The following is a 26328-nucleotide window of genomic DNA, read 5'->3' as shown; positions in this document are numbered from 1 at the left end:
CAATAAGTTTTATTAAATAGATGCCAAATTAAACCCTGGAATCATTTTCGTTTATGGGTATGTTTGTCATGTAATTGGGGGAATCCAACATTGGGTATAGGGACACAAATGAATCGAGTCATTCGTGAGTACTTCGGTGTTCAATTTGTTAAAAGCTCGTTTAAATTCGTTTGTTAAGGTAAACGAATCGAATTTAAGTCTTAACTTTAAATCTCAATTCGTAAATGAGCTCATATTGAGCTTAGTAAAATCGACTCGTTAGCTCATGAGTTGACTTGATTAGAGGTTTGCAAACATACTCGATTAAAAATTAATGAGTATACTCAATTATAGGCTTGTGAGTTAGTTTATTTAAAGACTCACTAATAGTCTTAATTATAGGCTCACGAGCAACTCGTGAATTGGCTCATTTATAAATATATTAATAAAATTATTATTTAATATAAAATTATTAAATTTTAAATTATTATAATAATATCATTAAATTTTATTTAGTGTAATTTTGAGAATGTTTTGACAATAAAAAATTAAATGCAAAACTTTAATACATTTTCTCCCCATTAGAATGGGGTGATGGTATAAATGCATTTTTGTATTTTAGCAAAAAAAAGTCTTGTGGCACCCTAAATTTCAAAAGGTCCTATTAGACATCTCTACTCCAAAAAGTAAAATTATTAAACTATTTTTAATTTGCATTAAATTAAATGTATCCTTATACTTTATTAAAAACAAGCTCTGTGACACCCTGACTTATTTTTTAATTTAACAAGTGAAACTACTAAACACTTTTTAAATAAGTTTGAGTGCCACAGGATGTTTTTGGTAAAATATAAAAGTGAATTTAATTTAATACAAATTAAAAAAGGTTTAATAGTTTTATTCTTTTGAAATAAAGGTGTCTAATGGTACGTTGTCAAAATTTGGAATGTCACGAGACTTTTTTGTTAAAATATAAGAGTGCATCTATGCCTTCACCTTATTAGAATGTGTTGCTAATAAAATATTATATGTTGTGACTTGAAAATTAATCAATTAATATATAAGCTTAATAGAATAATTATCATTTTAATGAAGCAAAGAAATGTTTAGTTGAATAATAACTAATAACTATTGGACTCTTAATTTTTTTAATCAAATAAGATTTAAATATTTATGAGATTAATCGATTATATATTTATTTTACTCGAATATATGATGGAATAACATTACTTGAATGAATAAAGAATTGATCGACTAAGTGATATTTTAGGTCAATAAAAAATTAAAAATTATCAGATAGAGTATGAGTTTTTGTATTTGAATTATTAATTGACTAAATGAAAGTTATAATCGAGTAAAGCCATAATTTACTTGAGTATCAAAAAGATTTACCCGAGCTTGTGTAAAGTGATTGTATATCTCACTCGAGTAATATTTAGTTTACTCAACTAACATTATATTAAATTTTAAAAAATTAATTATTACAAACAGTATTAAATTCACATTTTAAGTATTTTATATAAAAAAATATATAAATTGACATAACACTGTAAAATTTATAATAATTTTATCTAAAATAAAATTAATAATAATTCACAATACTGATTAGAATTATTTTAAATTTTAAATAGTACTAGTATTAATTGTGTAATATTATATCAATATATATAAATAATGGTATTATGAAAAATAGTAATTATTTAAAAGGTATAAAAATTTGTAAATATTTTGAGTAATATGCCGTTTAAAATTGTTTATATTTTATATATGATAAATTGCAAAATACACCCTATAAATACTTAGTGTTTTAGAAACCCTATTTTGTGCTTGACTGGTTGACTGCTTATTGAAGGGGGAAAAACGAAGAAGACCACAGCGGCACAACCTCTCCCCCCGCGCCTCCGTCTCTCGCCACTGGCTTCAGAGAAGAAGATTGCCGCCTCTTGCCACTTCTCACTGCCTCAGCCTCTCGCCGCTGGCTTCAGAAAAGAAGAGAGCCGCCTCCTCTCCAAAGCCTCTCTCCGCCGCCCTCTTCACCTCCTCTCGCCGCTGCCCTTTCTGAAGCTTGCCGCTGCAGGGCCGTCACCTACCACCGCCGCCCGCCGCTGCATCCTCACTTTCTGCCGCCTCTCGCCACGGCCGCACAGCCCCTCCCTCTCTGCCGCCGCCGCTGCACAGCCTCCTCTTAGTGGTTATTTTTCTTAATACCATGCCAATATTTTCTATGCTTCTTGTTATAAAATAGGTTATTGTTGAGTTTTTGTCTATTGTTTATCTTTCGTGTCCATATGCACACTGCTATTTATTGTTGAGTTTTTGTCTATTGTTTAGCTTTCATGTCCATATGCATACTGTGGTGGAAAACTAGGCTCTTGGAGTCCATTGGATGAGTGGATTTAGTTTTGGTAGATATGGGTTCTTATTACTGTTTTGGTGAAATTCAGTGAACATGGCTTTTAATCCCAACACTCTAAAGTCCAATAAGGAAATTACATGGCTTTTAATATTGCAATTTCAAATTGCAGGTTGATATTTGGAGCAGCTATTTTGACGTTAATTGAAAACATCTTTGCTGTAATTTTGATTATGTTGTATTTTGAAAACAACTAGACAAGTAACTTGATTTTCTTATTGCATGGTAAACAATATTATGTTTTTAGTAATTTGTTAAGTTATTATTGCTTGATTATCATGTTGATGTTATATTTGTTGATTATCAGGTTGGTGTGATTTAAAATTATTTGTTGATTATCAGATTTGATATTTGTTGATTATCAGGTTGATTATTAGGTTTTTTTTAAACAAAAATTCGAGCTTGAACCCAAGCTCGGCCCTAGTAATGAGCCTGGGCTTGATCTTGGCTCGTCAACCTTTTGATGAGTTGAGCTCAAGCTTGAGCTGAGCTTTCAGGCTCGAATCGAGCTCGAGCCTGAGCTCGGCAAAGCTCGGCTTGGTTTAATTGCAACCCTATGCTCTGGACAACAGCCGGAATTTTCCTGGATCTGCTTCGCCTTCCTTGATCGACGGCTAACAGTTTCTGGAATCACAGCCGAGAATCAACCAGCTTTGATACCAAATGTCATGCACCTAGGGTTTAGCTAGGGTTTAGAAAGGAACTGGAAGAAACCGAAAGAGAATTAGAACGGAATGGAGGGGGAGACAGAGCAGAAAGAGAGAGAGAACAGAGAGAATTGAGGGAGAACAGAGGAGATCGAGAGAGATATATATTGAGAGAAGACTGAAAACAGATTATCATTCCACAATAGCTAATTCTCTAGGTTTCAGCCTATTTATGGGCTTTCTAGGCTTTCAGTTTTTAGGACAACTGAAAGGTACAAACAAGGGAAGCCGCAAATTACAGCAACGAACTAATTCATGTAATATATTATGATTAATATACCATTGGGGTCGTGACACACTTACCCGCTCACTTAATCTTATTGAGTTTATGGACAAATTCTTTAAGGAATCCAAATATAATATGTTACAAGTATATAATAATATTGGGGTATATATATGTGAGCAAGCCAAGTATATGGATATGTGTCAAGCAGATGGATTCATGCACATACCTATATACACAGGTTCACGTTAACATGAGCAGCCACACAGCCTGTAGGGTGCACTAACACATAGCCACACATGGCAAGCTACATGACTACATCTTGATAGTAGTGGCATTCATGGGCCCCATTTTCAGGTTGTGACACTTACATGCTTCTGCTTTTCTACAAATTTCCTGCATAAATAAAATAATTTATCTGAGCCACATTAACAGGATAATTATTTACCTCAAAAATATTTTCCTACCTACTTCAGTTTACAAATGCCTTTGCTCTACTACCTGTATCCTTATGTGTTTATGGTTGTGGGAACTTATGTTTCTCTGATTGCAGAATCATGTTACAGATAAAAACTCCAAAAACCAGAAGGGGAAAGAGAGAGATTGAGAAACGTGCTCCCAAACTTGTAAGTTGAATAGAGCTTCTTTGCTGTTACTGATAAATGCTCTTCAGCCTTTTGTTTGACTATCAATGATATCTTAAGAGTAAGCTCTTTCTATTGCTTTTGGAAATTTTTTTTTGCAGGTTGAGACATTGAAAAAAACCTTAATATTGCATGGTACAAGGACGAGCAACGTACTTAATGCCATATTGACTGAAATTTATCATCTTAATAAGGATAATTCTGTTAAATATTCCCGGAAGAACGATAATATCAGACCATTCGAGAGTGGCGGTGAAACTTCTTTAGAGTTTTTCTCTCTCAAAACTGACTGCAGCCTTTTTGTGGTATGTCAAAACATTGCACATACTCCTTTACATCTTTCCTTCCTTGAGTACTGAGATCTTATCTTTGAGCCATTCAATACTTTGTTAGCTTGATTTTTTAATCAGTATGATTTTTGCTACACTTGCTTGTCAAATGTGATTATGCTGTATCTCCTACATTCCTTCCCTTCCAAGTCAGTTAAATAGTGTAGAATTGGAAGTATTACAAATTTGCAGATATATTGCCACCTTATGTTAGCAGTTCTTTTCATCCTTGAAATTTAAATAGTAACCACACATGAGAATACAAGCACAAAGGAAATTTTTGGTAGGTTTCTCACAGCAGCTTGTTTATGTGAATCTGATGATATCTGCCAACTGTTTCTTCTGCAGTTTGGCTCTCACTCAAAGAAGCGGCCCAACAATCTTGTAATAGGGCGGACCTATGATCACCACATATTTGATCTTGTGGAGGTCGGTGTTGAGAGTTTCAAAAGCATGAAGTCCTTCTCATATGATAGAAAATTAGCTCCTAAAATTGGCTCAAAACCTTTCTTTGCTTTCATTGGAGAAGGATTTGAGAGTATAGATGAACTGAAGCATTTGAAGGAAGTTTTGCTTGATCTATTCCATGGAGAGGTGTAATTCTGTTGCTTTCTGCTGTGCTGTCTTCTGTTTTCCAACTAACTGTGTCTTCTTGTCCTTCTCTACTTTTTTGATATTGGACATGATCTCCTTGATGCAGGTTATATCGAATTTAAACCTTGCTGGACTAGACCGTGTTTATGTGTGTACAGTCTTGTCGTCAAATAGGGTGTTCTTTACACATTGTGCACTACGACTTAAAAAATCAGGGACCATAGTCCCAAGGGTGGAGCTTGTTGAAGTTGGCCCTTCCATGGATTTGATAGTTCGGAGGCACCATCTTCCTGATGAAAGCCTAAGAAAAGAAGCTATGAAGACAGCTTCCCAGTTAGCCAAGAAGAAGAAGGTTGACAATCTCCCCCATCCCCCGCCCCCTTCTCTCTCTCTCTCTCTCTCTCTCACACACACACACACACATGGTGAAAAGTGTTCACGGGTGATTTTTGTTTGTTATTTCAGGAGAAAAATGTCAGCGGTGATGCAATTCAAGGAAAGATTGGGAAGATCTATATGCCAGACCAACAGGTGAGAAATTGGGATTCATAATTTATATGGTTCAATCAGCAACTGGTGGAGTATCTATTTATTTTACGGGTAAATGTGACTGGTAGAAACAAAAAGGCATGCACGTAGTGGGAGCTGGACTTTTGTCAATTGTCCTTTTTGTTTTGTTATTTTTTTCATATGTATTAGCTTTGTTCGGTGCAAGCGCATCCCTTGGTACTTGGTCTCGTGCATCTCTCTCTTGCCCCCAACCCAACCCCTCAAAAATAAATAAAAAATCTTAATGTTGCTGTGTGAGTCTCATGGTGTGGGTATTGCTTGCTGTTTCTTTGGTCTGTGTAACAAATCTAGTTGTTTTTAGGTTGGGGAGCAGGCTCTACCTAACAGAGCAAAAGGATTGAAAAGGGAGCGCAGGGAAGCTAAGATGAAAGGTGAAGCAAAGAAGCAGAAGCAGGAGGCTTATTAGCAATTTCTTTGAGGCCCCCTTAATTATACCTTACAACTCTTCTTCAGTTGTGGAATTGAAGGATTTAGGCATGTGATTTGATTTTCAGTCTTAATTAATATCCGAGCATGCCAGCTAGGATTGCACAATTTTGGTAGTGAAAATTGTTCAATTTGGATTTGGTTTACTTGAAAAGTTCTTGCGGGTTGCGTGGTCTGGTCTTTGTTTGGTCTCGGATGGCTCAAACTTCTTGTAGTTACTTACTGAGACTCTATTGCTGGACTAAATATCATAAATTCTTGTTTCTTCTTCTGCTCAAGGAGTAGTATTAATATCATTATTTGTGTGTGTGTGTGTGTGTTGGATAGAAATGGGATCATCAAATCAATTCAACAGAAAATGGATTTTTGTCAGCAAAAAATGACTTGGAGTTCGCTTCTGATTCCCACTTTTTCTCTTCTGAAATGGGGAAGTCAGGAGCTACTTCAGATGGGCTTGTGGTGGTCTTTTGTTATTTGGTTTTAAAGTAATAGAAGTACAATTACACTTCCAGTTCCATTGCGTAACATGTAATCAAATCCTATTCATTCAATCCCCAACACAATCCTACTATTTTTATGTTCTACTGAAATTCTATTACTGGTTAAGAACTTGTAGATTTTTGGATTCTGTATTTTAAAACTATTTATCGTTCATATTTTCAAAATTAGATATGAAATGAATGGCTAAAATGTCACTTTTCATAAATAATAAACTTGTGTGATTTGATCAATTTCATAATCATAAGCTCCTTTGAGTTAATTTCATACGTAAATTAACACTATTTGATTAATTTCATGCTAAGAAATTGATGGAATAATTAGTGAAAATTGCTAGGAGAATTTTGAGAAATTATTTATTTTCAGAATAAATTATTTATGAAAATTTTAAAAATAAATATTTATTTTCAAAATAAATTTATGAAAAATTATTTATATATATATTCTAGCTACAGCTACAGCTACAGGAGGTTTAAATATGGTATGAAGTATGATTTTATTATGGATTCTAATAAAGGTTAATTTGAATGCTCTAATACTACAATACTATATAGTATATATATATATGTTCTCCTTAGTGAAGGTATTTTGTTTTTCAAAATTAAACAGATGGTGATTTACGTCAATTTAGTTAGATAAGATAATGGAAAAATTCTATTCGCAATCACTTTTTAATATACCTAAAATAGTCTTGAATTAAAATTTAATTTTACCCTTCATTTTATTCAATCCTCAACTACCCACATTACGCAATCATCTACCATCATACTTTTTTGGGAAATTTTATTTGCAACCAAGTTTTTACTATTCGCAGTCATAAATAAAAAAAAATTATAATTACTCTTAGCAACCACTTTTATTACTTCTCGCAACCATTTATATTATATTTCAAAATTACTCCCACTCACATATCTCATACCTTGTGCACAGTCACAACCCATAGATTGCCTTCTTTATTCGCTGTCGCCTTTTGTGCTCTGTAACATGCTCTTTGTTTGTCATCGGAGTTATCTCGTCTTATGGGAATTTTCAAATAATGAATTTGGATTTTCAATTTTGCAACGGGTTTAAGTTTGGAAATTTCAATACGACAGTTGAAAAATTCATGTTTCTCGAAACTTATATCTTTAATTTTTTTATATTTTATTTTCTATACAAATATTTAACAAACCTAATTTTTAATTAAAAAGTGTTGATTAACAAGTTTTTTTATACTTAATTTTTTTTATCTAAGTATTGCACTTGAATAATTTAATTTTTTAAACAAACAAATACATATTTTTTTTATACTTAATTTAATTTATATAAGTATGGATTTCGGAAAATCCGTAATTCCCCAAACTCATGAATTCGGGGAACACATATTTTATTTTTTTTATATTTTATATTTTATGTAATTATTTGGCAAACCTATTTTTTTAATTAAATAGTGATTATTAACATATGTTTTTATACTTCATTTTTTTTTTCTCTAAGTATTAGACTTAAATAATTTAATTTAAAAAAATAAATATATATTTTTCATAAATTTTATTTAATATACGAGAAATTAATAGTGATGATTTTTTTTATTTTTTTTATTTTAATTTTTTTTATACTGATGATTTTATATCTTTACTTTTTTTTTTATTCAATTATTTATAAATTAAAATAAAAAATATTTGTAAACTTGGTGGGAAAATGAATTTTCTAGAACCCTAGAATTCGGGAAACCACAACTTTCCTAAATTTTGGAATTCGAGAAATATGCTGTTTCCCTAACTCCAGGATTCAAGGAAGCTGGGCTTCCCCGAATCTTAGGGTTCGGGGGAAAGACTTTCCCTAATAGAATTTTTTGAAATTTATATCTTTAATTTTTTTATATTTTATATAAATATTTGACAAACTCAATTTTTAATTAAATAGTGTTAATTAACATGTGTTTTTATACTTAACTTAATTTAATTTATCTAAGTATGAATTTCCCAAACCTGTGGGTTCAAGAAATCCATAGTCCCCGAACTCGGGGAACACATATTTTATTATTTTATATTTTATATTTTATGTAATTATTTGGCAAACCTATTTTTTAATTAAATAGTGATGATTAACATATTTGTTTATACTTAATTTTTTTATCTAAGTATTGGATTTGAATAATTTAATTTTTTTTAAAATAAATGCATATTTTTTTATACATTTTATTTAATATACGAGAAATTGATAGTGATGATTTTTTTATATTGATAATTTTACATCTTTAATTTTTTTTATCTAATTATTTATAAATTAAAATAAAAAATATTTGTAAACTTGGCGGAGAACATGGATTTTCCCGAATCCTAGGGTTTGGGGAAATCCATATTTTTCGAATCCTAGGATTCGAGGAAATCCATGTTTCCCGAACCTCAAGGTTCGAGGAAGTTGGGCTTCCCCGAATCCTAAGATTTGGAACATATGGATTTCTGAAGTTTCTCGATTATTATTATAACACTCAAAATTCGTTTACTTACTTGTCCGTCCAATAATTTGTGGTGTTTTTTTGAGTAGTTATCTTTCTCATCAAACTCTACCTACATCGTCGTCAACATTTGACTATAGTAATCTATGACTAACTCCGACCGATTAAGAGAAAATAACTGAGTAATGCTGGACTTGAAACAATAGGAATGAGTGACCTCTCTGATATGGAGAAAATAGCTTTGCAAATGGCGAGCATAAAATAATAAGAAATAAATTATAGAGTTTGGCCGATGAGGAAAAAAATAGAGATTCTATTCGTAGCCATGCTTTTTGTTCTTCGCAACCACTTTTTAATATACCTAAAATAGCCTTGAATAAAAATTTAATTTTACCCTTCATTTTATTCAATGCTCAACTACTCACATTACGCAATCATCTACCATCATACTTTTTTCTCACCGACTAAACTCTATAATTTATTTCTTATTATTTTATGCTCACCACTGCAAAGCTATTTTCTCCTCACTATATCAGATAGATCACTTATTCCTATTGTTTCAGGTCCAGCATTACTCAATTATTTTCTCTTAGTCGATTGAAGTTAGTCATAGATTACTACAGTCAAATGTTGATGACGATGTAGGCAGAATTTGACGAGAAAGATAACTACTCAAAAAAACACCACAAATTATTGAACGGACAAATAAGTAAACGAATTTTGAGTGTTATAATAATAATCGAGAAATTTCAAAAATTCATATTTTTCGAATCTTAGGATTCGGGGAAGCCCAACTTCCTTGAACCCTAGAGTTTGGGAAACGAAAAATATGGATTTTCTTGAACCCTAGGATTTGAGGAAATCCATGTTCCCTGTCAAGTTTACAAATATTTTTTATTTTAATTTGTAAATAATTAGATAAAAAATAAAATATAAAAAAATTTAAAATGTAAAATCATCAGTATAAAAAAATTAAAATATAAAAAATAAAAAAATCATCACTATCAATTTCTCGTATATTAAATAAAATTTATAAAAATATATGCATTTATTTTTTAAAAAAATTAAATTATTCAAATCCAATACCTAAATAAAAAAATTAAGTATAAACAAATATGTTAATCATCACTATTTAATTAAAAAATAGGTTTGCCAAATAATTACATAAAATATAAAATATAAAAAAATAAAATATGTGTTCCCCAAACCCATGAGTTCGGGGAACTATGGATTTTCGGTTCGGGAAATTCATACTTAGATAAATTAAATTAAGTATAAAAAATATGTATTTGTTTGTTTAAAAAATTAAATTACAAGTGTAATACTTAGATAAAAAAAAATTAAGTATAAAAAAACATGTTAATCAACACTATTTAATTAAAAATTGAGTTTGTAAAATATTTATATAAAAAATAAAATATAAAAAAATTAAAGATATAAATTTCAAAAAATTCTATTAGGAAAAGTCTTTCCTCCGAACCCTAGAATTCGGGAAAGCCCAGTTGCCTTGAATCCAGGATTAGAGGAAGCTGGGGTTTCTCGAATTCTAGGGTTCTAGGAAATTTATTTCCCCACCAAGTTTATAAATATTTTTTATTTTAATTTATAAATAATTAAATAAAAAAATAAAAAAATAAAAAAAATAAAGATCTAAAATCATTAGTATAAAAAATTTAAAACATAAAATATAAAAAAAATCATCACTATCAATTTCTCGTATATTAAATAAAATTTATGAAAAAATATATTTTTATTTTTTTGAAAATTAAATTATTTAAGTCTAATACTTAGATAAAAAATTAAGTATAAAAAAATATGTTAATAATCACTATTTAATTAAAAAATAGGTTTTCCAAATAATTATATAAAATATAAAAAAAATAAAATATGTGTTCCCGAACCCATGAGTTCGGGGAACTACGGATTTCTGAACCTAAATCCATACTTATATAAATTAAATTAAGTATAAAAAAATATGTATTTGTTTGTTTAAAAAATTAAATAATTCAAGTGTAATACTTAGATAAAAAAATTAAGTATAAAAAAACTTGTTAATCAACACTATTTAATTAAAAATTAGGTTTGTTAAATATTTGTATAAAAAATAAAATATAAAAAAATTAAAGATATAAAGTTCGAGAAACATGAATTTTCCAACTGTCTTGTTGAAATCTCCAAATTTAAACCTATTGTAAAATTGAAAATCTAAATCCATTACTTGAAAATTTCGATAAGATGAGATAATTCCGGCGACAAACAAATAGCAGATTACAGAGCACAGAAGGCGATAGCGAATAGAGAAGGCAATATGTGGATTGTGGTTGTGCGTGAGATATGAGATATATGACTGTGAAAGTAATTTTGGAATATAAATGACGGCGAGAAATAATAAAAGTTGTTGTTAAGAATAATTATAATTTTTTTATTTATGATTGTGAATAGTAAAAACTTGACTGTAAATAGAATTTCTCTATGATAAGAGAGGTACTATTATACCTTATAACTTAGTCCTAAAAGGCCATTCAAACCCACCCGAGGAATGGATCTCGCCTCCGTACCTGTTATATATATATATATATAAATGCTGTAATAATTAAACTAAGTTGTAATCATAATAATAATAATAAGAAGAAGTAGAAGAAAGAATAATCATTAATGAAATAAATTCATCTCCTAATCTCATTGGGATAGGTCTCATGACTCACACTGCTACTACGGCTTTTTATTAATGATCAGCGCAGAGGCTCGATGCTTAGCTTAAAGAAGCACGCAGAGAGAGAGAGAGAGAGAGAGAGAGAGAGGGGCGTTACGTATATATGTAATTAAGCCATGAATGAACTTCTTGGGCTCCCATAACCACTTCTCAACAAACCAGCTTTAATCTCCCTCCCAGCAATCCCATCGCCTATTGAATTATTTAATCCAACTCCTCCTCTTCGAACCGCCATTGTTAGAAATCAAACTCCCACTCTAATTACAACTATACGCTCCTGCATTTATGAACTTCACCCCTTTCCCACCACCATTAGCGTTGCTATCTTATTCTTTGTGATTTTTCAGGTTTCTTGAAGCTGGAGAGAGAGAGATGAAGGGCGGTTCGACGGCTCTCGTTTTCTGGGTTTTTCTCATATTTCTTTTTGGAAGCTTTCGAGCCGGCTGTGGAGAGGGTTTTATAAGTTGGGATGACTTGAAGGTGGATGTTGAGAGGGGAGAGTTAGAGGTGAGAGATTGGGGAGGAAATCGGAGTAGAGTGATTGTGGTTGATCAGAGCGGGAAGGGAGATTCGGTTACAGTGCAGGGAGCGGTTGATATGGTTCCTCTCCATAATTCTGAGAGAGTGAAGATTTTCATTCTTCCTGGAATCTACAGGTCTGTAACTTATATATATATATATATGTACGTATATATGTATAATGGATGGATTATTATGATCATGGATGAATGCGAGTACGCTTTGTGTGCTTTCTTCTCCGACTGAAGGATTAGTTTGCAGCCAGTTCGATTCTGAATTCGATGGTGGTTACTGAAACAATAAACTGCAACGTGGGTATTGTTAGTTATGGCCATATGCGTAGTGGGTCCCCCCCCCCCCCCCCCCCCCCCCCTCTCTCTCTCTCTCTCTCTCTCTCTGCATGAATATTGTTTGTTTCTATTGTGGGCGTGCTTTCTGCTCTTTTCTGAGCTTAACTACTGCTTTACTTGTGATTCTGAAACCCGTTTCTGGTTTCGTTAGGACCACTTTTAAGCATTATTTTCCAGGAAAATTTTCGTCCAAGTTTTCGAAACTCGTTTTCAATTGTTTCAAAGACATAATGAATGAAAACAATGGACTGTTTGTTATTTCATCAACATTATTACCCCTTCACGTTATTGTTCCACCCGGCTGTGTTTTAGTTTGTTGTTCATGATGCAGAGAAAAGGTTTTCGTTCCAAGCGCCAAGCCCTACATCTCATTCATCGGAGACGAGAACAGAAGTTCTGAAACCGTTATTACTTGGAACAACAAAGCCTCTGATAAGGCTCAAGATGGAGGTGAACTTGGAACCTACAATTCAGCTTCTGTAGCCGTTGAGTCTGATTACTTTTGTGCTTCTGGACTCACTTTTGAGGTACATGCAACCACCACGTGTTTTCCGACTTAGGAAGCTATTTTCCACGGTTTTCTGAAAAATTACCCCCAACTAGAAAACATTATGAACATCACATATTCATGTTTTTTGCTTTGCAGAACTCAATTGTTGCAGTGCCAGGTGGCTACGGCATGCAGGCGGTGGCGCTGAGGCTCTCCGGCGATAAAGCCTTGCTGTACAGAGTGAGGATTCTGGGGACACAGGACACTCTGCTGGATGATCAAGGATCCCACTATTTCTACGAATGTTTCATTCAAGGTTCCATTGATTTCATATTTGGAAGCGCTAGATCACTCTACCAGGTACCCTTCACCCTCATTAAACTCTCCAAGTTTCTTCATAATTGTTAGGATTGTTCCAATTGCGCACATCACACCCTGAACTTAAACGTGGTTCGGTCCCAGTGCCTAACCTGAAGTTGCATGCAGAATTGTGCTCTTCACTCCATAGCCCAGACATTTGGGGCTATTGCAGCTCACCATAGGGACTCAGAGGAGGAAGATACCGGCTACTCCTTTGTCAACTGTGCGATCAATGGAACCGGCAGCCTCTTCCTGGGACGAGCCTGGGGGGAGTACTCGCGGGTGATCTATTCGTTCTGTGACATAGATGATATCATCATTCCAGGGGGCTGGAGCGACTGGGACCAACCGCCCAGACAGAGGTATGAATCTTGCTCCTGATAAACCAACTTAAAAAGAAGAATTCTAAGTGAATGAAAATGAGAAAAGATGGCCATTGTTGAATACACAGGACTGCGGTGTTTGGGGAGTACCAGAGCAGAGGCAGAGGAGCCAGGGGGAGGAAGAGGGTGGCATGGGCCAAGTCCTTCAGTTTTGAAGATGTAAGGCCTTTTCTGGATTGGAACTTCATTGGGGGGCAGCAATGGCTCAAACTATAGCACTAGTTTTGGAACATATATATGCGCACGCACGTATATATATGTTAATTTCCCGAACATTAGACAGGTAGATTTAAGTAGGTTAGAGATGAGCTCTGTTTCTCCTTTTTATGAGCATTTGTTCCCTTTTTAAGTGGAAGTGGATGGCACAGACAATGGTGGCTCACCGACTGTTTATATGGTTATTACAAGGGTAAGTCACACTTAAAGAATTCTTGTGAATGGGCCATTGTTTTATAGATATCTTAGTGTTCATTTTGGGGATTAAAGTTCCCGTAGTTTGTTTCTATTTTTTTTCCCTTAAAATCCCATCCGTCTGACCTGGGTGATCAACCGAGTTATCTTTGATATTAAATTTGAACGATGAAAAATGAAAACGGACCAGAAGACCAAGTATTTTAAGGACTCATTAGGGACTCTTGATCTAATAGAAAGGATCGGTAGAAAGAAAAAAAGAAAAAGAAAATATATAATCATAAAAACTCAAAATGCCAAAAGTAAATCGCAACATATTATTGTTAAAATGACGGAAAAAGCACAGATCAGGTAAAAATTGGCCTGTTCAATGATTAGCAGATGCAACTGAGTCCAATGGCATAATCCCAGAAAAACATGCTTGCAGAGGCTTCATTGTGTGAAGTGCGAAACAGCCAGAATAAGAGCAAAAAGAGAAGACAATTGATAGGAATATAGGAGAGTGCAAGAATTTGATAGCTAGAAAGTTACAGAAGAGTATAAGAAGTGAAGAAGAAGAAGATCCGAGCCATTAGAGATGAGATATAGTCTCTAACTGGAAGGAAGGGTCATCTGAATCACCTATTTCTAAAACAATCAGTCAAACACAGAACTCATCTAAAAAATTCTAGCCTCACTGCTGTACACCTAAACGTGCAAAGTCAAGTCCTAGCATCTTTCTTTATTTACATAATCAGTCACATCACTGCCCGCTGCAATCTCGTGTTTCGTGGGACTGAATTTCTGTCAGACATTATGCAACAGCTTCCAACAACTCTGTTTCAGATTTCCTGTCAGCTGTTTCAAACTCCTCTAGCTTACGCCAACTTTCACCCCCTCCACCACCACACATTTCCACAGGGTGCTCTGAGTTCGCCTTTGCAGCGCCGCCACTTGCAGGATTACTGTCATCGTCTCGGCCTTCTACCGGTATCCTTTCCAGGTGCGCATCACAGGGAAGTTCGTTAGAAGGTGTCGAATCATCTAGGCCAAGCTTAGTGGAGGGGGGAATTTCATGACTTGAAATAGGACAATCATGAGATGGGGGATGCGTCATGGTGAATGAGGATGCAGGAAGCTTAGTAACAGGGCCGATAACCGAAGACAAAGCTGAATGAATATCGGGATTTGGCTTGATATCAACCCACTGATCTCCTGTCCAATCTCTTGAAACTCTTAGGTTCTCTTTGTTCATATTCAGATGTAAGTTCTCACCTGACATCACAGAAAACAACACTATATTAGAAAACGGACGGGGACAAAAAAGAGTGAGAATTACAGTGAAGAAAATAAAAATGTCAAAATTTTCAACTTTCAAAATAGCTTACTGGGAATGTAAACTTGCAAACTTTCATCATCATTGCTGCCAGTTCCAGTTACAACCCCTTCCCACCAGCCATCACTCCACCATGCATCCACTGGAAATCCAACCTCAAACTCATGGTCAATCCGATTATGATGAAGAGCAGGTCTAATTGTTGGGCGGCTTTGTCTTCTCATTCCTAGTTTGTCAGGCCTGGCTAGTCTGAAAGCAGGGACCCATTCCTAAAATAGAATAAATATTAGCAAACATGCTGTTTTTCCCATCCAGTGTGCATGGTGAACTTGGAATCACAATTGAACCCTACCCTGAACTAGTCCATGCACAAGAATTGAACCCTACCCTGAACTAGTCCATGCACAAGGAATGAAGGATGACCAGTACGCACAAAGGAACCAGTGATACCAGCAAAGGGGCCCAATTGCCCCTTCACAGAAGAAAAATTCAAATAATAATAACCAGAAAGACATGCAGCTTGAAACTTTATCATAAAAATCATGTCCCTCGGAAATTCCAACAGTTACAGGCCACAGTTTGTCACATGGTTTGATTCACAAATTACCTATTTATACATAGCCAACAGGAAAAAAAAAAAAGAACTTGTATGGTTGTCCGCGTTGTGTGCCATTTGACAATACAAAACCACCAAAGTATCTCAAATTGACCGTATAACATGTTAACAAGGTGCCATTGCAGCCAAGGTAGCCAAGGGTCAAAGGCACCCTTAAGGCACTAGGCTCCAAAAAAAGCACTCACCTAAGCAAAGTGAGGCACTAAACTTGAAAGAAAATTAATAAAAAATATATTTAATGTGAAAAACACAATCAGATAATGCATATAATAATAAAACATCTAAAATACCCTCAAATACAAACAATCAAGCTTAAGTAATATAAGTTCTGCAATACATTTAGTATTATATAACAAACAAACAATGTTTCAACAAAGAAAACAAATAAACAATATAATATATATAACAATGACAACAGAAAGCACAAGTAGGCAGCAGCAACTCCTCCGCACAACACCTATAGCTATTTCAGCAACAGAAAGCATCAAAGCAGCCAAGTGAGCGAACAATCTTGGATCCATAGTAGACCAGACTAAAAAGTTAGATTGGAGGAGGAATGACCACCAGAGGGCCACATGTCACAGGCAAGCCTGTCGGTGGAGATAAGTCGCCAGAAGGGTCGGCCAGGCGCTAAGGGTTACCACTGTGTGATGGCTCCAACCAACTTCCGACAACTCCTCTCAAAACTTACCTCCCTCAAATCTGCAAGATTATGTCCATTACAGCTATCAAAAAGGAAGAAACAAGGGGACATCAAAAGAAAATTACAGTGCTTTGCATCAGTTTACATTGCAGCAGAGATACAAGCTTGAGTACAGGGTACTTAGATGTGAATGGCACCACATTCTATCACCTAAGGCGCTAGGTGCCAAAAAAGCGCTTGTCTGACCAAAGCAAGGCACTAAATTAAGAAAAAAATAAAGACATATATTTAATATGAAAAAGACAATCAGATAATGTATATAATAATAAAACATCTAAAATATTGTAAAATACAACAGCTGCAAATACAGTGAGTTTGAACTTTGAATCAGAAAAGTAATTTTTGAAAAATAAAATAAAATTGTAAAACCTTAACACCAATGCATTATACACCATCTCAAACATCAAACTATAATTATGGAAAATCTGCAACATTATAAAAAAAAAAAAAAAAAGCAATTTTAAATACATACAGTTATAGAAAAGCTAACAAAGACAAAAGATAAAGTTATTAAATCACAAAATATAAATTATATTATATCAATTAGCAAATATCTATTTAAATTATATTATAAACTAAATATATATTAATTAATATGAAAATTTCAAGCAAACAACAGCTGCAAATACAGTGAATTTGACCTTTGAATCTGAAAAGTAATTTTTGAAAAATAAAATAGAACTGTAAACCCTAACCCCAATATATTAAACACCATCTCAAAGACTCAAACAACAATGTAAAATACAATAGTCAGTTAGTTAAAATAAAAATAATAACCAAACAAAAGATTCAACGAAAGAAATCTGCAGAAGAACACCATCGAAGGAAGGACCAAACTGCAAAGGTGTAAAACAGTAAAAAGCTGCAGAAGAATGAAGAAACCAATCTGAAATTAGTTTCCAGAGGGATGGCCACCAGAGTGTCGCTTGTCACACGCAAGCCTGCCAGTGGTGAGCAGTCGCCGGAAGGATTAGAAACGCCAATACATGCCAAGGGTTTCCGGCCCATGACAGCTTGGTCGGGCCTCCAGCAACTGCTCTTGAAGTTGCCTCCTTGAAATCTATGGTATTATTACCCTATAATCCTATTACATGGAGAGACCTTTTGCATACCTTCAGCCCTCTGCAGGTAACTCTTCAGTTGCCTTCATTTTTCTTTCAGATTTGATTCTTTTAAGTGCTTGTGGCACTCAATGCCTCAGCAGAGGCACTCGCCCAGCTGGCACCTGAGTGTAGGAGCCTCACCTAGCAGTAGGTGAGGCACTTTCACAGCGCCCTGTGTCGCCCAAGTGCCTAGGCGAGCCAAGTGCTTGCCTTTTGACTACACTGCTTGAGCATGCTTCCCTCTACTTGATTTTTCATTTTTCCTCTTCTTATTAGATTTTTTTTGGACCTTACCCAATCTTCTCTGATTTTTGGAGCCAATAACCTTTCATTTTCATTTTGCTTTTTTCTGTTTTTTCTTGGTTCCAGCCTAGGCGGCAAGTGCCTGTGGTGCTCGATGCATTATCAAAGGTGCTTACCTGAGTAAAGGGGTCTCACCTGGCACTACGTGAGGCACTCCAAGGTACCTTGTGTACCCAAGCACTTAGGCAAGGGCCTTTCTTGCCTTTTGACTACACTGATTGCAGCCAAAATTTCAAATCACGCTTTTCAATTTTGACTGTATGATCTGTAACTGCTCATTGAATGATTAGCAATTCAAACCTTTGCAAGGATATGAAACTTTTAAAGGTTCAAAACCTAAATAAACTCAATCTTGGCCAATTCCTATAGCAACAAGTTCTTTCATTCACTATTTTTAAGCAAAGATGAAAGGACACAATTCAAACTACAAACCAGATATCTACTGAAATCAAAGGAAGTAAAGCCAATTATTGAGGAAAGAAATCTAGACCGCTTAACGAGTTCTTACAAAGTACTTAATGTAACTTCCAGTAGAAAATAATAAACCAACATATGCAACTTTTAGGAGTAACATTTGTTGAACAAGAAAATGAAAAGAGAAAATTAAGATCAAATTCCATTTTGGAAAAGAAAAATGGGAAGAAGATCAAAGCCGCTAAGATATCTAATTCCATTCTTTGAAAAAAATCCTATTTATTTGGAAGAACACAATTAATTATTTGCTATGACTATTTCAAAATAAACTCACTATCCTTTAATCGTCTTTCATTCTAAGCTCCTACCAACAGAACAAGTGAAATAATGCTCCAGTTGGATAAGCATACCTCAAGTTTGCCATAGCCATCTTCATCTTTCAAATCATCATACTGCACCTTAATCTGTCTTCGAGAAACATCCAAGACTGCACACCTGAACCAGCAGCCTCTGATACCACTATCTTGGCACATCAACTCTATCTTATCATTAACCTTAAAAGGATGGGTATACCAAGGCTGGAATTCAGCACGATTACGGCTCCTACTCAGGAATTCATACTTCAAGTTTTGGTCTGATAGATTATATGTTAACTTCTGACGCCCTTTAGAACTTCTTGTCCGTTTAGCTCCAACCTTTGCACTGTCCCCTGCACTACCGTCCTCAGCTTCAAGGAAGTCACGATCCAAACATGAGAAGATTGATTGATCAAAGTAGCCACGCAGTTTACTCAATTTGAAGGGCTTCACACGATTGCCTTTAAATTGTCTGTGGCAAAGATGTATCCTTGCTAAAAGAGCACTTGGAATAACCTCTATACACTTTTGGTAATGTTCACGAGTCAAGACTGTAGCAGGACCATCAACACACTCAACACTAATGACCTGTGCATAAGGTGTGATGAAAACTTCCTTGGGGTGAGGATTTCGCAGGAAAACAACACCCTGGACTTCTTGATTATGGTGAAACCACCTTACTTTAACCTTTTTTTGTCCCTTCCTATCTTCATACATGTCTTCCAAATATGCAAGGTAATGATTATCTTCTTCAGCCATGACAAATACAAAGGATTGCACCTGAATATGAGATGGGGAAAAAAATAAACCTATATATCTGAAGGGCCCATAAATATCTTAGAAATTAAACACATGTAGAATGTAGATTCCATTTCAAATGACAAGTAACGCAAGGTGATAACAAATTTTGATACAGCCCCTTAAATTCAAAGCCAATATTGATGCCTCAATTCAGAGCTTTACACAGGTGCATGTCACTTTTGAAGCACTTAAGAACTCATTCACAAAATAAATGTGCGTGTTAAAAGTCAATATTTGTTTAACATGATTCAAAGGACTAGCTGAGCTATAACCCACATGAACTTTCAGAGTTATGTGACATCAGGAATAACTTTCTCTTTTAAGTACTATTACCAGAGCTTTTAAGTCCAATCTAGGTTCTCTAGTACAAGTGCTTTTCTCTTCAGATCAGAATGTCAGCATAATATTTTATCTCTTTTCCATTTACTGATTTTCTAAAAGCTACTACAACTTCAAAATAATGGCAATGCTCACCGCTATTCTAATGCCATTCCTGCAAAATGCTGGATAATGGTTGAGTAGTTTACCGCATTTCCATGCAACACCTGACCACACAATGTCTGAAGTGTGTCCTTTCAAGTTCTTGGCAAGATGGCCCTGTTAGGAATTGCGTCAATTAACATATAAAGACATGATTAGGTATGAGAAGATAACAAAACAAAAGAGATATACCTTGTAGTCAGGCATGTTTGTCCACTGAGCAGTGACTCCACTCATTGGATCATTCTTTGGTGATTCTGTCATCATAAATTGTAAGGTAAGAAGCATAAAGAGGTTTTGAGAGACATATTAACAATGTCAAGACCAGGATAATCCAAGAACAACCAAAAATTATCAAAACTTGTGCAACAGTCTCTCCAAAAAGTGACAGGCACTTGAGATTCAAGTCTCACTGCCCTAAATAATAATCAGGGCTCAAGACACAACTAAATAACTGTAAAACAGAAAATCATTCAAAACTAAGCCAGCACAGGCCTGGACAAGCTCCAATTACTACTAGCAATGATGCATTGGTGCCAAACTCAAATAGTTGTGTGGTCATACTAGGTTGTTGGAATTCTACAAAAAATTATATCTGGAGATTGTATATTATGCAACATTTCATAATTGCAGACATAAGGTATCATATGAACATCACAAGAAGTTTTAATACACTATTATTGTCTGGATCACCATTCAGATAAGGAGAAAAAAACAAAAAGATATAGAGAGCACAACATGGAGCAAGTCCATTCTGATTTAAGATTCACATAGTAGAGATAACCTAAGCAGTTACACTTAACCAGTACAAAATCCAAGAAGCCTTTCAATTCAACCCACAATTTTTGTAAGGACCTTAGAAGCTTGTGTTAAAGATGTCCTTTCAGTCACACTTAACCAGTACAAAATCCAATTCAACACCAACAAGGAACCTGGTAATTAAGCAATAAATAAATAAATAACAAAGCTGCTAAATCTAGAGGAACCATTTGAAATCTGTTTAAGGTCAAAATTATTAAGGCCGATCATCCCCAAATAAAAGCACTTAAATGGAACAAAAATATTTAGGATTTAGCTATAAAGCTTCTCAAAAGTGCCTTCATGCTACTGGTAACAAGATGGAAGTACACTGCACACTCAACACCAGCCTGATGCCAGCAAAATTAACTACTATTGGAAGATAAGTTTTTGCAGTTGGTGAATATTTTAATATGAAAATTATAAACCACAAACAACATGAGAAAATTCTGATGGTCCATCAATTATTCAAGCAACACAATAACACACTAAGAATTTTCATCAAGAACAGAAATCTATGAACTCTTGAGAAACTAATACATAAGTTGCAAATTTGCAGGATAGGTATTTAGTAGCAGATCCATATAAAATAATGCCTGGTTGTTGGAAAGTGTTTCTCAACAAAGATATCAAATCTGAAGAAGTGAAAATCAACACAGAGAACGAGCATAAGTTCTGGTCTAGATTACAAACACTATGCGTCTGTCTAAATCTTCATCGCACAAACACTTTTGGGGAAACAAGAAATAGAGAAAAGATACAGAACATACTGGATGGATCTCTCTGAAGATGCTGTTTGGATAGCATAGAAGTGAGCCAGTTGACAACCTCTCTCCTTGACCTCCATCTAAACCCAGCTTGGACTGAATTCTCCGCCCCAACAGTGTTCAAGAATTCCTCAGAAACAACATAAAACATGTGCCTAACACTCCTTTCAGTGCCCACAACAGCAAGAATGGACTCCCCTGATATATCCTTCAGGAAATAGTGAACCACACGGTTGCCCCTTTCCTTGGAAACAAATTGCTCTTTCCACTCGACGAAACAGTGAGCCCTAGCAGCCATAGTTGGGTAGCAATGACCAGGTGGGATTAACAAAACATCAAGACACTAAAAGAAACCCTTGATTGCATTTGTGAAGTTGCCCCAAGTGACAGAAAGCAGGGCTTTGACCCAATTAACTCAGTACCTACACAGCTGTAATCTTGGCGAAATGCAACCGAACAAAATGACTACCTTCCGATGGTTCAATACCCTAATCTCCTTAACCCTAAAACCTTCAAAATTCCCTTCTCAAACTCACAGAAACAAGAAATCAAGAACAAGGTAGTTGGCAAAACTGAGCAAAACCCAAGAAAACCTGCAGATCTGCTAGAAGATCAGAAACAGCAGTCAAAGAAAATGGATTCTGCCTTTGGAGCCCTAGAAAACAACTCAAGATGAAATTTTGGAGAATTTTTCAAAGAAAAGATCGAGAAATTGAGTGGGGCACGAAACCGTCTACCTCAAGGACACAAAAGAGAGGCCCCAGAACAGAAACTTGAGCCTGGGAACTTAAGTTAGCCGAAAGACCCGGTCAGGGATGTGAAGGAGGGTTCAACAAAGGGGCAAGAAGAGAAGACTTTGCTTGTGTTTTGGGCTGTGGGAGGCTGAGAAGAGGAAGAGAGAGAAGAACAGGAAAGATGATGAGAACAGAAGAAGAGATGGGTACCCCAGGGAAGCCACAAACATTGTGAAAGTTGCAGCCGCCTTGTCGTAGGAGGGTATTGGAACTTCACATCCCATGCAGCTGCTTGGGAAGAAGAGAGAGGGAGGATGGAGAGAGAGGGGGGTAGGCAAGCGGTAGGAAAAGTGGGAAATTTATCACGAGGAGGACCATCTCCTTACAGGAGAAAATCTTGAATACGAATACTCGCACGCTTACGCACTGGGTCCCAGCAAGGTGGAGAGTATCAAATTTGCAGCAGAGGCCCCTGTATTTTGACTTTTTTAACATTAACAGGTAATGAGAATTTAGCTACTATTCATTGAATTTGACTGCAAAAACCTTACCCACTGCCCATTGAATGTGAAAGATCATGGTAAATTAAATTAAATAAAGAGTAATCTTACAAAGTATCAATCACGATAATTATTATTGATATATGTGATAGTTATGTTATAGTATTTGATTGAAAAAAATAAAAATATATTTAATAAATTTTATTATAATATTACTCAAATACTATTCCGTGACTGTCACATATACTGATAATTATTATAACTATACTATGTAACATTACTTTTAAATAAAATATGTATTATTAAATATATATATAAAATAAAATAAACCCTATTATACACTCCAAACCATTTGGAAGTTTCATTTTATTGAACAACTACATAAGAATAAGATCTTCCAATCAAATAAAAGGGTAATATTGGTTATCATCATACTCACCACCTTTAATTTTTTTAGTCAAATTTTTTGTTTAATTCTTTTTCTTATGATCATATTTTCATAGCCAATAACTCTTTTGCTTCATTCCTTAATGCCACGTACGAGACAACCAAAACTTTTATGGCATGTAATTATGTTATGCAGTGTCGTACTTTAGTTTTTGGGGTTTTAAGGTGAAATGTAAAAATGGGCCCCCGAAATGTAATTGCTAAAAGTTGAAGTAGATCTGAAAGACTGAATCTAATGAGCCAATCGGCAATCAAGAGGCAACGAGCCACTAGCAACAGCTAGCGACGAAGCAAGAGACAACGAGCCACCAACTACAACCCATAAAGGCAAGTGACTGAGTAGTGAGCCACCGGCCACAAGGGCAAGGTGAGCTGGTAAAGACAAGCGACCGCTAATAGAGCAGCGAGAGGTGAAAGAGCAAGAGTGAGAACGACAGGGTAAGGGCGAGGTCGATGGCGAATGGCGACGAATCAGCATGAGGAAAGAAAGGTAGCTAGCGATCGGCGATAGAGTAGCAATGAGGGCGAGGTGCGATAGAGCGAGAAATATAAGGCTAGGGCAGCGAGCGAAAGAGATGGAGAGAGAATGATCGTGAACTTTGCAAATGGAAAGATGGTAGGCGGTTGGCCTGGGCAATGAGCCCTTACAAATGAGGATGTTTTCACTTTATGGGCCCTAAGTAGTGAAATTTCCATAGGCCCTGAGCCATCCACCTCATGGGTCTCATGGAAAGTCTGGCCCTGATGCTATGTATTGCTTTGTTAACTTTTATATTAACGAGAAAATATAAATGCTTTGAAAATAGTAGTGGTTTATTTTTTATTTTTACATATGAAAGGGTTTCTGTGTGCTGAATCTGAATTATTCTCTCAAATCTTCCGTTGAAACAAAAAAAAAAACACTATTTTAACTATATAAATAATATTTTTTTATTTTCAACCATTTCTATTCTCAACTTTTATCATTCTAATATGTCAAAATTGATTATTTCACTCCATTTTCCATTAACGCTATCAAATGGAATAACGGTGTATTTGATTGTATTTAGTTGGAAAAGAAAATATTTTTAAATTTTTATAAAAAACAAAAATCACCATCCCTTAAAATCAATTTTCTTATGAAAAATATGCCAAGAGTTATACCGTACAATTTAATTTTATAAAAAATATAATGTGTCAAACAATAAATATAAAATTTAATTTCTCTTATGTGACATTTTTTATAAATTTTTCATATTATCAAATACACTCTAATATCTTTTTTTTCAACGCTCCACTAAAGACTAAAACAATATCCATACAACTTGTCCCATTTGTTTAAAAACAAATATTAGGAACAACAAAATGTATTTCATACAATAAAAATTACTTATGATTATTGTATAACAGACTTGGTGTGAACCTACTACAATATGAAACTCAAATCATATTCTCAATGCATAATATATCACAAATTGCAAGAATTATGTCTTAATTTTAATAATTCACCCTCAATTAGGTTACAAAAAAAATCTTATATTAACATGATTGAAAATGAGGAGGGTCACAAATGAGTTGAACCGCTCACGAACGACTCGATATTTGACTCAACAAAAACTCATTTGAATTTATTCGTTAAAGTAAACTAGTCAAACTCAATCCTAATTTTGAATCTCAATTTGTAAATAAGTGAATGTTGAGTTTAGTAAAACTTAACTCATTAAAATTTGTGAATATATTTGATTATAAAATTGTAAATACTAATAGATTCAATTAAAGACTTATAAACATACTCGATTAAAAATTCACGAATAATTCGTGATCAATCTCGTTTATAAATATATTAATACATTTATTTATAATTTTATAAATATTATTATTTAACATAAAGTTATCAAACTTTAATTTATTATAATAATATAATTAAATTAAATATGTTTAAAATTATTTTATATATTTTTTAATTTAATCATTTTAACATAATATAATATATGTATATATAATAAAGCAAATTAACAAATTAAGTTTAGCCAAACACTATATAAATAGTTATTTAAATTAAAAACTTAAAAAGTGAAAAGATTAAAGATTGAAGAGGAAAGAAACACTTGCCACCGCCGCAAGCTTTCTTCAAGTTGAACCACCCCCAATTGTTGTCTTCTACCACCATCACACATCGTCTTTTATTACTTTGTTGTCACTTATGGTGCATTTTCTTCGCTTGTCATCGCTGTTGCATACACCCATGCTACGTTATCAAAACTCATTGCCATCTCTAACCATTATTGTCACTTGTTGCCATTTGTCACTGTCACTCTAAAGCACCGTTTACTATTGTCGTCGACTGCTACACATTTTCCTTCCTTTCTATTGCCACTCACCATCGCCACACATCACCATTTCTTTCTGTGTCGCTACTGCATAATCTCATTTTTTTATATTAAGTTCGAGTTCAACCCCACTCATCAACCTTTTAATAAGTTAAACTTAAATCCAGTTTGAGCTTTAACTTAAAAATTGACTCGATTCAATTTAATTGTAACTATGAAAATGAGTAAAAGTAAAACCAAACCAAACCATACCATGATTTGACCATTGTGTCCAAAATTTTCTACACTCTCACCCACTGCTAGTGACTAAAGAGTCCCCCTCTTAGAGCCCGCATGGGCAGCCCAGTTGGTCAAGAAGGGGGTACAAAGTGCCTTCCATGGTGAATCTTGGACCAAGATCGAGGATCGAGTTTCGTAAGCGACAGTGTGGGAGTACCTCTCTCCAAAGTGAGAGGAGGCTCTTTGTGCGCGATGAGTCCGAGTTTAACCACTGTGTCCGATTAAATTACCATAATTAACTTTCCCCCACATTCTATCAAACCGAATGTAAGAAGTACTTAAAATGAACGATTTCACAAGAAGTACTTAAAATGAATGATTTCACCTTTTAGATCAGGAGTACACTCCCAGCAG

General features: G+C 34.6%; 3 protein-coding genes across 3 annotated transcripts; 2 read left to right on the top strand and 1 right to left on the bottom strand.

Annotated features, from left to right (window-relative positions):
• Positions 1 to 1808: 1808 nt before the first annotated feature.
• On the top strand, positions 1809 to 6156 carry LOC127812236 (ribosome production factor 2 homolog). Its single transcript, XM_052352618.1, has 7 exons — positions 1809 to 2170; positions 3876 to 3948; positions 4068 to 4271; positions 4644 to 4889; positions 4996 to 5241; positions 5355 to 5420; positions 5761 to 6156. The coding sequence occupies exons 2-7, from the start codon at positions 3880 to 3882 to the stop codon at positions 5863 to 5865; spliced, it is 936 nt and encodes a 311-aa protein (XP_052208578.1). The 5' UTR covers positions 1809 to 2170; positions 3876 to 3879; the 3' UTR covers positions 5866 to 6156.
• LOC127811191 (pectinesterase QRT1) lies at positions 6081 to 14051 on the top strand. The gene is made up of 7 exons (XM_052350898.1): positions 6081 to 6099; positions 6213 to 6234; positions 11986 to 12192; positions 12737 to 12932; positions 13052 to 13255; positions 13382 to 13617; positions 13707 to 14051. Exons 1-7 carry the CDS (start codon positions 6081 to 6083, stop codon positions 13852 to 13854), a joined length of 1032 nt encoding a protein of 343 aa, XP_052206858.1. The 3' UTR covers positions 13855 to 14051.
• Positions 14052 to 14399: 348 nt separating this feature from the next.
• On the bottom strand, positions 14400 to 22802 carry LOC127812235 (uncharacterized). The gene is made up of 7 exons (XM_052352617.1): positions 22443 to 22802; positions 21709 to 22306; positions 20333 to 20397; positions 20135 to 20257; positions 18914 to 19639; positions 15417 to 15633; positions 14400 to 15303 (listed from the first exon to the last, which is right to left on the bottom strand). Exons 2-7 carry the CDS (start codon positions 22001 to 22003, stop codon positions 14843 to 14845), a joined length of 1887 nt encoding a protein of 628 aa, XP_052208577.1. The 5' UTR covers positions 22004 to 22306; positions 22443 to 22802; the 3' UTR covers positions 14400 to 14842.
• Positions 22803 to 26328: the final 3526 nt, after the last annotated feature.

Source organism: Diospyros lotus, chromosome 10, assembly GCF_014633365.1.
Source record: "Diospyros lotus cultivar Yz01 chromosome 10, ASM1463336v1, whole genome shotgun sequence".
NCBI lineage: Eukaryota > Viridiplantae > Streptophyta > Magnoliopsida > Ericales > Ebenaceae > Diospyros > Diospyros lotus.
This window is presented reverse-complemented; position numbering and strand designations above follow the sequence as displayed.

What these genes read in the sequence shown, in the direction of transcription:
- LOC127812236 (XM_052352618.1), top strand. Translation starts at nt 3,880, where the DNA reads ATGTTACAGATAAAAACTCCAAAAACCAGAAGGGGAAAGAGAGAGATT. An exon ending in CTGACTGCAGCCTTTTTGTG is followed by an intron (nt 4,272 to 4,643) that starts GTATGTCAAAAC and finishes TTTCTTCTGCAG; the next exon opens with TTTGGCTCTCACTCAAAGAA. An exon ending in TTGATCTATTCCATGGAGAG is followed by an intron (nt 4,890 to 4,995) that starts GTGTAATTCTGT and finishes TCCTTGATGCAG; the next exon opens with GTTATATCGAATTTAAACCT.
- LOC127811191 (XM_052350898.1), top strand. An exon ending in ATGGGATCATCAAATCAATT is followed by an intron (nt 6,235 to 11,985) that starts CAACAGAAAATG and finishes AGCCGGCTGTGG; the next exon opens with AGAGGGTTTTATAAGTTGGG. An exon ending in GCGCTAGATCACTCTACCAG is followed by an intron (nt 13,256 to 13,381) that starts GTACCCTTCACC and finishes AGTTGCATGCAG; the next exon opens with AATTGTGCTCTTCACTCCAT.
- LOC127812235 (XM_052352617.1), bottom strand. Translation starts at nt 22,003, where the DNA reads ATGGCTGCTAGGGCTCACTGTTTCGTCGAGTGGAAAGAGCAATTTGTT. An exon ending in CAAACATGCCTGACTACAAG is followed by an intron (nt 20,258 to 20,332) that starts GTATATCTCTTT and finishes AATTCCTAACAG; the next exon opens with GGCCATCTTGCCAAGAACTT. An exon ending in GGAATGGCATTAGAATAGCG is followed by an intron (nt 19,640 to 20,134) that starts GTGAGCATTGCC and finishes TCTCATATTCAG; the next exon opens with GTGCAATCCTTTGTATTTGT.